Genomic DNA, 13,235 nt, shown 5'->3' on the forward strand with positions numbered 1-13,235 from the left:
CACGATCTAATCAAATTATGTATAAATAAATGTTGGTATATGAATGGAGTAGTTCAATAGATCAGGAAGTCAATAGGCTGGTTTGCCACGCGCGCATTAGGCCTAGATATATTCACTATATCTTTTGATCTTAGGTTCTAAACTTCAAGTCTGCAGTTTACGTTTATACAGACAGATGGAAGCAAGAAAGAGGAACGGAAGGTAGGACGGACGGACGGCTAGAAAAAAATGGCGCAAAACCAATAAGCTCTTTCGCTTCATGAACGAGCACACAAAGTGAGTGTCGGGCATGCACGACTAGCAGATACCCCCGTCAAGCCATTGCCCTCTATATCAGCATTAAGCTCAGCTGGAATCTTAATTTTTTTTAACATATCTCAGCTTTCTGATTCGAACTAGAGACATTTCGTACTTGATTTATCTATATAATCATAAATTGTTTCTACTCTATATTTAACCCAGTACTCTGGACACGAATTGCAGTGGACAGGCAGTTAAAGCTGCAGCCAGACAGCCATGTCCAAATGCCTCTTCATGTGCCAAGTTGTTGCACTCATGATGTGAGATATTTTGAGATTTTGTGTGAGTATCTCAATGATGTTGCCACCTGAAGCGCTTGCTGAACAGGTTGTAAACATTGTGAGCCGACTTATTTGCACCTACTTAGCTGCCTGGCTGGCTGGCTGGCAGCCTAGTTGTAACACATTTGATTTATATGCCAACAGCTGTCGACACATTTGCCCGTAGACTTTAAAAATATGCCGACCTTTTCCTTGCTCTACCTCTTGCTGGGCTGAGGCTGCAGCTGAGTATTTGCTTGACAAACTCTTATTCTAACCGCAGCTGGCTAATTTTTGGCTTGCTGCCAGCTGCAACATGGTGTTGCTGTTGCGGTTCTGTTTTGGCCATGTTTATATTTGTTGCACATTCGCCTGGCCAACACCGCGTGCACGACAACTGCAATTGAAAAGGTTTTTTTTTTGCCATATCTTATTGTTATTGCAATGTTTATATATTACTTTACGCTGCTCTCTCTCTCTCTCGCTCTCTCTTTCAGTCGTTCTCTTTTTTGCGTTTTTAATCTGGGCAGCCAGTTGATTCATCATTTATTTTATGGCCATTGCAGCGACAAACGATTTTATTTCTTTCTTATTTATTTAGTTTGTTCTGTTTGTCTGGCAGCCGCCCGCCAAAAAAAAGTGAAGAGAAACGAAAAGAAAAACAATTGATTATAAAATAAAGCAAGCCACATTGCTAAATTTTACGCACAGTTTCCGGACTGCCACAGAGCCTCACAATAAAACCAATTGTGCGCACATCCATCACTTGATGTATTAGCGCAACAACAGCTGCACGCACACATACACACCTATCCGCGCGCGTGTGTGTGTGTGTGTCTGCATATGTTTGCTGGCGCGTTGGTGTGTCAATGTCAGCGTCAAAGTGCCAAACAAACTGCCAACTGCTGAAATATAAATCGCACAACAATCTTGTCTGCGTATACGCAATATTTGTTGGCTTGCTATGTCCTTGCAGCGAAACACACACAGACACACACACACGCCACTCACACATATGCATTCTTAAATACACTCAAACCTACGTCACTGTGCTACAACATGACCCTAAAATATCCTGGAAGTGTCCGTTGCTTGCGTCACTAATTAATAATAACTTAAACTATTTCAAATACAAATATTTTATTAATAATCACACTTATTAGTGCCGTTATTATTTATATTATTTTTAATATTATCGTTGCTATTTTGAGCTGTATAAATATTAATATTACCTTTTCACATCTATTTTTGGTATTTTATTGTCTTTTTTTTCAATTGTTTCTTTTCATCCTCCTTTCTTCTTCTTTTCCCTTATGCATTCCAAGAAGAATAAGAAAAGATGGAAAAAGGGCAGAAGCAATGGAACTCTATTACTTTACTGTTCCCCTGTTATTCTTTTTCCTTTGCTGCTTTCTTTTCTTTTTTCGCCTCCTTCGCTACGCCCCCTTCCTCCCGTTCTCTTTTCCCCCTAAGTATTCCTGCTTTCTATTTCATTATCATTCTTTGCCTCACTAATATCTTTTTCTGTTCCTCCCCTGTTATTTTTCGCTTGCTCCTTTCTTTTTCCGATTCTTTCTTCTTTTTCCAGCTCCCTCGAATCTTTCGTCCTCCCTTCTTTAATTTTCTCCATTTCTGTTTTTCCTTTCATACCTGCTTTATTTTTATTTTTCTTTCTTTAAACTCCTCTTCCCCTTCCTCTATTCTTCTTAGCTTTCTTCCATTGCCTCCTTTTTCACTTTTTCCATTCACACCATCAGATTTGTAGATAATATACCCCTTGCCCAACAGTTCAGCTGCAGGGTATAAATAAATTAAATTTTGTTCACAATATTTGCTTTGCAACTGGCTGCATTCGCCTCCTCTTTTGCCTCTGCTTCTGCCTTTTCCTCTGCTTTTACCACTGCCCCCGCCTCTGCCACTGCCTCTGCCTTTGACTCTGTCTCTGCCTATCCCCTTTCCTTTGTATTTGAAAATACCAAATACGCAGCTGAGCAGAGCTGAATGATTCACGCTTCATGTTTCCTCCATTGTGACTTATTTGTGGCAACTAAAGCTTGATCAGCTTACTCTATTTGTGTCAATATATTTCCGCAGAAGTATTTATTTTTAGTTTAATTTTTTTTGCACATTTAATGAATCAATAAACTGCAGCTCGCATCTCGCCTCTACACTGAGCGCTCACTACTCAGGGCACATTCAGTTAATTGGCTTCAATATGCTAGATTTTGATTTAGTCAAATGAGTGTCAAATTAGTTTTTTACTGCCGCTTGACGATGTGTTTCTGGAGACTTTAAGTGTCGGGGCCGCCAAATTTGCGGCCCATTAACCAGAGACCCCATAAGCGGGCAACGTCTCTCGTAAACTTAAATATCAAGTGATCTAATATTGTCGGGAATGCATTCAAGCAATTATGTGTGCATACTTTTAATATTACATTCAAAAGCATTTGGCCAAGTTGAAGGTCGGCTGGAAGATACTCTGAGATATGTGAAGAGCTGCTGTTTAGGCCTCTTCTGTATTTAAATGCAAAGTGGCAGGTGCTGCACTAGCGCTTTCTCTAGAGTTCATTTGAATTTTGAGGGCTTGAAGATGGCCTTCAAATTATTGTAAAGAATGTTCTCTTTACACGTTCACAACTTTGAGTAGGCAATTCTGATTTATTTATGAAATATTTATAAAAAGCGCAAAAGGCTAATCGATAAAGCTGAGGCATATGGGCGATTTATAAATCGAAAGTCTAAAAGAAAATGCGAATATTTGACGTCGATTTCCGACATCTTTCATTATTTGCAATACTTTTTCAACAGATCTTGTACAGCATAGCTTCAGCCTCTACGGTTTTTCCTAATTAGTAATCTGTCTTTACGTGGCAAAAGTCTTCATATTAAATTTGATATCTCTAGACTTTCGACTAGAGCTCTCTGATTACTTCCCCAATAATAATCTACTTCCTTAACGATTCTTAGCAATTGCCAATCTCAGCAGATCAATGAAGATCCTAGCTTTAAAGAATTTGCTCAGCTCAGCAGCTCAAACAAAGATTGAATAAAAATGAAATTCAAGCAGAGTTTCCATACGATGCATTCCAATTAGATTTCGAAATGAACTCCATTATGGCAGCGGCTGTCAGTGAATCGTTTTGTGTATTATTAAATCTAGTTTTTATGCGCTTCAATTGGCAAATACTAAAAATTGAATGGCTGTTGGTAAAACATCAATTAATGTCAATTAGCAATTGCTGCAGACAGACGCATTTAATAGTTGTTCTGCCTGGCTCTCAGTCCCTCTGTCCGTCCGGAATCGGCTTCTGTACAGTGTGGGCTAATGCCAGCCATGCCTGGCTGCCAGAGTTATAATAATAATATTTCTATTTTTTTATTGCTTCACACGAAATTTGCACAACGCACAAAGCCCAAAAATTGCTCCATTGTTATTGTTGCTGTTCATTGTATTTATTAACGTTTGCATTTAGCTTGAAAAACAAGTCATTTTATCATCCAAACAACAATTTTACAAAACTCATAAAATCGCAATGCAAAAAGCCAGAGCAAAAATATTTATATTAATGATATGCATAAATACGTTTTATAAGTCGAGCACCATTGCTGGCTGCCTACAGCCAGCCCCGACGGCCCCCAATCGCACTCCACAGCCCCCTTCGCCCCTCCGCCCCCCGCCCGACACCCGCTATTCATCTCTCGGCTGCCAATTATTCGCATGTTTTGTCTATGCCAGAGAGCTAGAGAGCTGGAAAATGTATTTATGACGAGACAAAATCTAAACAAATATTGTATGCAAGAGAAAACATGTTCCAGACATTGTTTAGATCTCACATTTGGCTTTCGGTGTTCGGTGTTCAGTATTTGGTATTCTGTGTTCTTTCCGATTGTCCGCTTTTCCGCTTTTCCGCTTTTCATCTTTCAACTTTCCATTCTCGTCAGTCTGGTTTCAAACAGTTTTCGCTCGCCATTTGAAGGCTGTCTAAGCTACACTGTCCAGCAATAGCCCAATATTTGCTAGCCATAAAAATAGACTTGGTTTAGTCTAACTCAGAAAAGACAAAGTTTTGTTGGGAACTTTGAAGCTAAAAGTGTTTTACTGTAGGCATCAGTCAACTCAGATTAAGCTTTAGCAACTGCCACTTAGAGAAAATAATCATAAGCACATGAGCTGTCTGAGACAGTTTCCCTTCACAGCTTTTCTTCTCTCTTACAGTCTCTCATGCCTCTATTTTTCTTTTTATATAAATTCGATTCGTTCATTTTCAAGTCTCTTAACATACTCTCTTGAAGCTCCGATAAAAGCACCTTACTGATAAGGCATGTGTCCAGAGTAACTTTGACTTACTCCTAAAACTATCTTGAGCTGATTCCCTACGCTATTCATACCTCATGCTTGTTGCAAGGTGTTGTTGCATGGCAGCAGCATATTGAGCAGCAAGCGATCAGTCCATAAAAGATCGACACGGCAATGGCCTGGAAGTTGATATTTCTGACAGCTAATTGAGGCGCAGCGAACATTTCATGCCGCATGCAAAGTAAACAGTGGAAAACAATGCCACGAATTTGAACAATCTTTAAACAAACGTAATGCAATACAGCAATGTGTACATTTCCGTTTGGCAGTTCAAGTTCATTTTTGGTCATTGTTCCGCTTGGCGATTCAGCGAGTCGGCGATTCGCCGGCGAATCAAAGTCGCAAGATCTGTTCGCGAGGCATTAAAAAGCAACATCAAAAGGCAATTGCCACCTTTATGGGGCCCGTTCATAATTTGTGTGCTATGAAATGGGTTTTGGGCCAGAATCGGGGCACATATGTTCGCCTCCTACCTCGACTGGGCCAAATTAACGGATGCTGCGAGCGGTTTTCTGCCTCAGCTTCTGTTGCTGCTTCTTCTTCATCAGCGCTTTTCTTATGGCTATGGAAAATTTGCCGCCTCGCTTCTTGTTTATTTGCCAAATTATATTGCACTCGTATTTATTATTTTAAATGCCAACGATTTCATATACATAATATGCGCGTATTCTATAAATTTAATTACGCTCGCCCAGGCTCGCCTTTCCCAGCCCATGTGCTGGCCATCTTTAATGATGAATCCCTGCTCGTCCCCTACTCGACTGTGGCACACAATCAAAATGCCCGCACGTGTTGCACGCACAGCAATTCCAATGGATCTTAACACCATTAGTCTGATACTATATGTGGGTGGAAATTGTATCTGGGGAATCTATTTTAATGCGAATCGTACGGCCATTATAGAAGCCATTTAAACGCCATGGGTGGCCCATTATACATTAGTGCGTGTTGTGCTAAGTGTTCAAATCGTGTAAATACTCAAAAAGGGGGAGCCCGATGCCCGATGCCCGATGCACCTGCCCCGAGCCCCACAATTGCTTTAAACTAAAAAGCTATTGTGAGGCAAGCAGGCGTTGCTGCTGCCTAGCTAGGTCATCGATTAACTGGCTCACTACCTTTTGTCATATACTTTGCACAATTTGTACTCAATCAAAGTTCAGGGGGTCTTAGCATATGTGAACCACTTCATTTCGACTCCTTTCCAAGGCCAAAAGATATGACATTGATATGACATCTGCCTGCGATATAACACTCGAAAACAATCGCCAGGCCTCACCAGCTGCACCATCAGAGCACTCGACATTGCCTCTGCCAATTGCCCTCGCTGCTGATCCGTGTGAAGAGATTTTCTCACGGAGCAGTCGAAGAATTTCGAGTGAAGGAAGAAGGTGAACTTATATTATTTCTATTTCTTTATATATTTATATTTATTTTTATTATATTTCTAATCACTTACAATCAGATCTGAGCATAAAATAGACAGATATTCTTTATAAACATTTAGTCCAGCAAAGATTTCAGCTCTCTGATTTAAATTTAAGGCGGGCTAAGGAAAGCTTTAATGTTCTATATATACTGTATATATATTATATACATTTACATATTCTATATATGTGCTCTATGCACAACGGCAAAAGTATGAGCTTAGAAATTTAAGACATATTAAAAATCTTTTAGGGCAGCAGAATTTGCTGTAACTCAAAATACATCTTAATATACTCTACGCATATATACGCTATATATACCCTCACACATACCTATATATATGTAAGTTCTTGCAGCAAGTGCCCCATAGCCATCCATTCAGATATTTATCGCTAAAGATCAAGCGCTTATGCAGACTGCTGACAGCTAATCGAGGCAAATTAGATGTTCGTAAGCATTCAAATAGTTTTCCTTTTAGATCTGCAATCAAATTTGTTGTTTATTCAATGGAGTGCGTAAGGGATTTTGTTTACAAAACATATCATATAATATACACTAGGCGTACACCCTCCATACATCTAGTTGTATTCGAGCTTGTGAAATCCGCGTTCAAACATCTCTGTTGCCCATGTTTGAGTAATATTTTTGCATAATATTCCAACATTTGTTTACGCCATTCTTTATAAACAATGAGAATGTGTAAATTGAAGGGCGAGACGCAAATTTCAAACGTTCTTCTTGCTCAGCCAAAGGTTTGGCCGGCACCACGAAGCAGGAAATACATCAAAAAAAAGCTAATGAAGCCTTTAAAAAGCTAATGAAAGTGATAAGGTTTGTGGCATACCCAGGCAGATGAGTAATATATCCCTTACTAATGATGAATAGGGTATAGAAAACGAAAGCATTTATAAGAGTCAAGCTCAAGCCAAGTACAAATTGGACTGAATACATCTTCATCGGCTACAACCGACTAGTCACTATCGCTGCTGCAGCATCTGCTCAGCTATCAACATCTTATGATTAACTCTGATATATGAATTACTGTTCTGAGTAGCTTACCAATAGTGGGCGATACTCTGAGCGGCTTGCAGGACTAGATGAGGTGTTAGAGAACAGTTGTATGAATTGAATCGATTGTTGCTCAGAAGAGCGACGACTTTTATTAAAAATTCGTATTATTATATAATTCTGACTATTGCCCTGATTTCCATAATGTCCCTATACTAGTGTTGCCATTGGGAATGGTCATAAACAGCTCAAAGCACATTACCTGAGAGCACCAGTTGATGGAGATGTTAATACCCTGTTCCTGCTTACTATCAGAATGAACAAATATGCAGCACTTGGCTTATAAATAGAGGCATGAGAACCTAAATTATTTAGCTAAACACTTCAGCTCAAACTGAAGTTAACAATGAAAATGTAGACTGCTTGAATGAACGCATATGCTTCGCTTCACCTTGTGAACAGGGCATAAGCTAGAAGATATTATTAAGCTAAAGACCACTTTTATGATAAACATCAATTCAATTTCACTTGTATTCCATTCACAATGAACGTATACACTCCTATTTGCTGTTGGCAAGCAGAGTATAAGAATAAATCTGTTTATCTTAAAGCACGTTCTCAACTGAGTATATAGGTCATATGATGGTATTCCAAACTGAAAAGTGGAAGTCGAAAGCATCAAAGAAGTTGTTGCTCAACCTGGAAACTTACGCAGCTCAACATCGAGAATTTCCTGTGGCGTTGCCATGACGCTCAGCATTTCGTTGGTGTTTTGTGGCACTCACAAAGCGTTGCACGTGTCAATTGTGAATGTGGAAATCACCTCTGCTCGCATTATTAAAATTATGCGCTATTTACGTACGCTTTGACTGCTGTCCGGTGCAGTTTATTGCATTAGTCAAGGCTAAAATTAGTTTGGCACAACAACACAAATCGTATGGAAAGCAGCAACAACAGCAAAAAAAATGAAGAAAAATGAGATGGAAAACCCGACTGAGGCAACCAGAAATGTGGGCCAAAAACCGCGCGTTTGGCCACACACGCGCGCACACCTTAGTGTGTAGCTAGCACACGTGCAATAGAAATTGCATTTATTTTGCTGCGAACTCTGCGAATTACGATCAGAACTACGCGCTTCTCTGTGTTCTTTTCTTGTGTTAGAGTATTCGGCTAGTCGGTGATCGATTGCACGTAGTCTTTTCGAGTCGTCTGTTTGCGTTGACGGCTGTGCGGCAAATGCTTTTCGCTGCTTTTTACTTTCCATTTTCTTCAGATTCTTTCTGATTTGGTCGTGCCCAATCGTGCCTGCCCGTGCCAGACCGGAGCGCTCCTTCCACACGAGCAACACGTACATATTTTGTATTTTTGGCAACACATTGCCTTCAATTGCTCCCAAACTGTACGCGATCCACTCATGGAATTTTGTGCTCTTCGACGAACGCACGAACAGCCCGAAGAGCGCGTCGTATTCTTTCCCAGCTGGACGGCGAGACTGCTGCGCCTCACTTCTGCTGGCTGCTCGGCTGGCGCAGTCAGCGGTCAGCGGTCAGCCGCCAACAGTGCAAGCTGAGAACACTTCAGTGCCGGTCATAGGCAACTGCCAGCAGATCAAGAGGTATTGCTTTGATGAGCTAATGGTTTCTTATGAATAGATCAAGGTGGGCATGAGAGTCTTTAGAGCTATTGCTCAGGCCTAACACCTTGAACTCATTGAGAGTGAATTAGAATTAAGAGAGCTTAATGCTATTAACATACGTTAAACGCCTTAGTCGACCTGAGTTATTCTAGAAGTCTAGAATAATATCTGAATGGTAGTCGTGCACTCCCGATGAAAGCACTCCTAAGTGTCTTTATTTAGTCAAGGATGTTTTTTTTAGAGTCTACAACTTTCAGTAGGCAATACTGCGCTACTTGTCTACCCACAAAATAACTGATGATTGCTTTTGGCTACGATTTGCTTTACATTTTATTAAAATTAAATCTTAACTAGAGTATGGTCTAGTTTGTCATGATTACCGTATCAGATTGCACTTTGTACGCGCCAGGCCAAATCATATTTAAGCTCGAATGTCATTATAATTTCTATTCAATAAAATTAGTGTCATTGATATTAAATAAAAAATTGTTTCTCTAATTATGATTTAATTTTATATATCTCTAAAAAGAACGCCCTATTCATAGCTGTTTTCTGGCAGTGTTGTAAAACACTTTTGTATGCATTAGTCCAGCTGCCTGTATTTATACCAACTCTTCTCACATCAGAAGCGTGCAAGACAGCAGTGTTGGCAACAATTGGAAAACTCTAACATAAACTGACTATTCTAATTCTATATACACATTTATACAGTTAAAGTGGAGCACCATGGATGGGCTCTCAACACTTTTGCTATAAGCACTCTTTATAGCAATAATTTAATAGAAACGATTCGTTTTATTATTCCTAACCGAGTGCGTACACAGCACGGTCAACACAACCAATAGAATTCCCACTCTGAGCAACGATTCGGCATTCAGCACAAGCTGATATTTTGGTCCACCCTGCGTCCCGCTTGGCACATTTCTTGCTCGCATTGTCAAATTCCAATGCGCATATGTGAAACATCTCGTGAATGGGATGGGATGGGATGGGAGGAAGTGTGCCACTGAATCTGCTTGGGCCTTGGGGCGGGGTTGTAGGTTAATGCACTGCCATCCGGCAAAGAATTTACGAAACTAAAAAAAAATAACACCAGGCCCTTTCCCCCCGGACGTTGACGCTGACGCACACCACTGTAAAAACGAGCTGAATTGTTTTGGGTGAGAAGAAAATGCTTTTCGTATATTTTATTATTGCATGCATATCGATTCGACAGCCCAAAAAACAGAAGGTAGCCCCAAACCCCAAACCCCAAGCCCACCCACCCACTGCGCTGACATCTATGCCATTATTTATTGTCACTCAGTGCGTAACGAAATCTGAATTGAATTGAAGCCCTGCCCTTGCCTGCCCCTGCTGCCCTGTGACCTGTGCCCTGCACTGTCCCGTCCTGTCCTGTGCTCTGCTGTGTCTCTGTATACACGTTCATAAAGCCAAGAGAGTATATTAGTTTGTGTTGTGTTTCCATTGAGATGGCCTCGTGTGTAGCCTCGTCTTATCAGTTTGTACTCTGCTGTCGCGCTCTACACTCGTTCGCGCCTTACTCTCATTTTGCCTTGTCCCATGAAGTATTAAGATATTAAGAGTTGATCAAAATTTATATATTGAAATTTTCTGAAGACATGAAACCATCTTTACAGATAGATCTACATTTTATATTGAATTCCAGATGATTATCTGTGCAGATACAACTACAATTAATATGCCCTGCCCACTTTTTGCACTGTCAACGAGTATTGTGCAGTCAGTCGAGCCTGAGTTGGACTTCTGTTCTGTTGTCCTGGCTAAACATATGTCAATTGCTTAAGTTATCGTTCGATCTTAAAGTTGTTCTTAAATATTTGAATTTAGGCTATCTTTGACTTAGTCTATGCGAGTATGTGCTCTGGCACTGGCGCTGGCATGAAGCCTGTCACAAACTTTTGACACTCTTGTGGCTGTTGTCATAGGCTGCCAGCTGCCAGCTGCCAGTCGAGGAGCTGTCTGTCTGTTTGTCATTTTTACATAGTAAAAATTTGAGTGCTTTGGCAACACGATTTCAGCATAATTCTCGAGTGCTCTTTCAAGTTTTGAGGCAGCCGCAGACCGGGGTCTGCTCCTATGCCAAGACCTAATTAGCTCTGTCGCATTATTGCCTGCCTGCCTCTGAGCGGCCTCTCATAATTATTATTCACACACAGCTCGACGGGTGAGGCGATTCGATTTGGGTCTTGGGGAGTTCTAGCTCTTACCGTATGTAAATGTCAAATGTGTCAGCACTTTAAAGGCAACTTTTCCCTCTTGAAAATATTCTATATATCATAATTAAATTGCGGAGTAAAATTGATTTTAGAATAAATTTATGAGCCAAGCAATTGTTGATAGGAAAACTTGTTCTACAGATACTGAATGTTGGAGAAGGATATTGAAGAAATGGAGAAAGGTCTCCTCTCTTTTGTGGACTAGTCTATAGCTCTGTACACTTTAGAAGTATTTGAGTAAATTGAAGATTATATCTGCTTAAATATATGAGATATGCCCAGATCACTAAAGTACGACATCGATATTAATCGATTTTATGAAAACAAAAGAAGATAGGAATATCTCCTGTCCTATCCTGTATGAACTATTCGATAGCTCTGTGTTCTGTAGGAGTAATTAAATAAAAAATTCAAAGAGTGTATTTGTTCAAACATATGAGATGTGTTCAAATGACTAAAGTACGACATCGATATTAATCGATTTTATGAAAACATTAAAAGTTATCGATTATTTTAAACAAATTAGTTCATAGATTATCCTACGTTGATCCAAAAGCCCAGCTCTTGTCTTAAGGCTGCGCCATTGCCTGCTAAATACATTTATTTAAGATCACTTTCAATGGGCTCAGGGTATCTAATATAAACGTCTAAATAGAGTATCTTACTGTATCAAAACCTATCCACTATATAATCCAATTCGATATGATTTTGGATTCAAAACAAGTTCATTATGATATGTGCTCTATATGGCTCCTCGCTTAAGCCCTGTTAAACATTTTAGAGAGCATACTTTTTGGCTCCAGCGAAATGCTTATCTAATTTAATAACAGAGCTCTTAGCTCACAGATTCCACAGTGTTAAAAGAAACGAAAGTAAATTATTTTGGCTTTGAGCGTCTCTAAATCATCCAAAGACTTTATTTGAATATATATTTGACAGTAATATGCAAGCAAATTGATAAATAAATAAACTGATAAATCATTGAATGCGCATTGTGCCTGCCCGAGGCGTAGCATTTACCTATACCTGTGCGCCCACCTGCTCGCAGTCGAGTCCATAACCTACTCGCTGATAGAAGCCCCAGAGACATATTAGATGCGATTTTTTCTTAAATGGTTATGCGAGGCCATCGAATAAAACAAATAAACAAACGCCGACAAAAAATGGAAATACAAATTTTGCAGAGCGCTCGAGGCCAGCATCAACAGCTGAGTAAGAGAACTAATTGAAAATAGTATTTCTTGCTCGTTCACGTCATAGTTTTTACCCTACTGAATACCCTATTCAAGTGGAAGGTACTACGCATGGGACAGTCGGATTGCCAGCACATATATTAATGTATATGCTATGAATGTATGTATGTCTGTTGGTATGTGTGTGTGCAGATGTATTTATGAAACGAAGAATATATATAGAATATATATAGATGTATGTAAGTACAGATATATGTGTGGATATGTATAAATGGATATCCGTACATCTCTGTATGCATGCATTGGCGCATGTATAAGACAATGTATGAAGTACTCAAGCATAGGGTATTCAGCATTGGCATGCCGGCAACAATATTTTTGTTTCTGATTTCACAGTATTATTATTTTTTAATATTATCATTGCTGTTGCTATTGCGGTCGAACGCAAATGCAGGCCAGACCAACCCAGGCCTAACCCGGCCCAATAAAATAGCCATAATTTTTCACAATCGGGCATTAAATTCTTTTTTTAGTATTGTATTTTGCTTATAATAACATTCAAAAATAGACAGAGAAATTGAAATTGGAAAAGCAATGGTACCAGGAGTAAGCAAATAATAATATATATTATAAATATATCTTTTCTATAGGTTTTTATATATCGCTCTCAGTGTATATACTCACCGCAAAACAATAGACGATGCGAAAAAATCAAATTGGTATTTACGCCTTTATTTATTGCTTTAATGCATCCAAAATATTGCTAACAAAATACACTCGTCCGACTACAAAGCAAAACGAAATGAAAAACCAAAA

At 39.5% G+C, this 13,235-nt stretch overlaps 1 protein-coding gene across 1 annotated transcript in view; it reads right to left on the bottom strand.

Annotated features, from left to right (window-relative positions):
- The window catches only part of LOC111600179 (Kv channel-interacting protein 1), a 79,824-nt gene extending 71,600 nt beyond the window's left edge, over positions 1-8,224 (bottom strand). The window contains exon 1 of the mRNA XM_030223500.1: positions 8,062-8,224. Within this exon, the coding sequence (XP_030079360.1) occupies positions 8,062-8,110 (49 nt within the window). The 5' untranslated portion in view covers positions 8,111-8,224. The remainder of the gene's footprint in view (positions 1-8,061) is intronic.
- Between the last annotated feature and the right edge of the window lie 5,011 nt (positions 8,225-13,235).

This window comes from Drosophila hydei, unplaced genomic scaffold, assembly GCF_003285905.1.
Source record: "Drosophila hydei strain 15085-1641.00,03,60 unplaced genomic scaffold, DhydRS2 tig00000232-arrow-arrow-pilon, whole genome shotgun sequence".
Lineage (NCBI taxonomy): Eukaryota > Metazoa > Arthropoda > Insecta > Diptera > Drosophilidae > Drosophila > Drosophila hydei.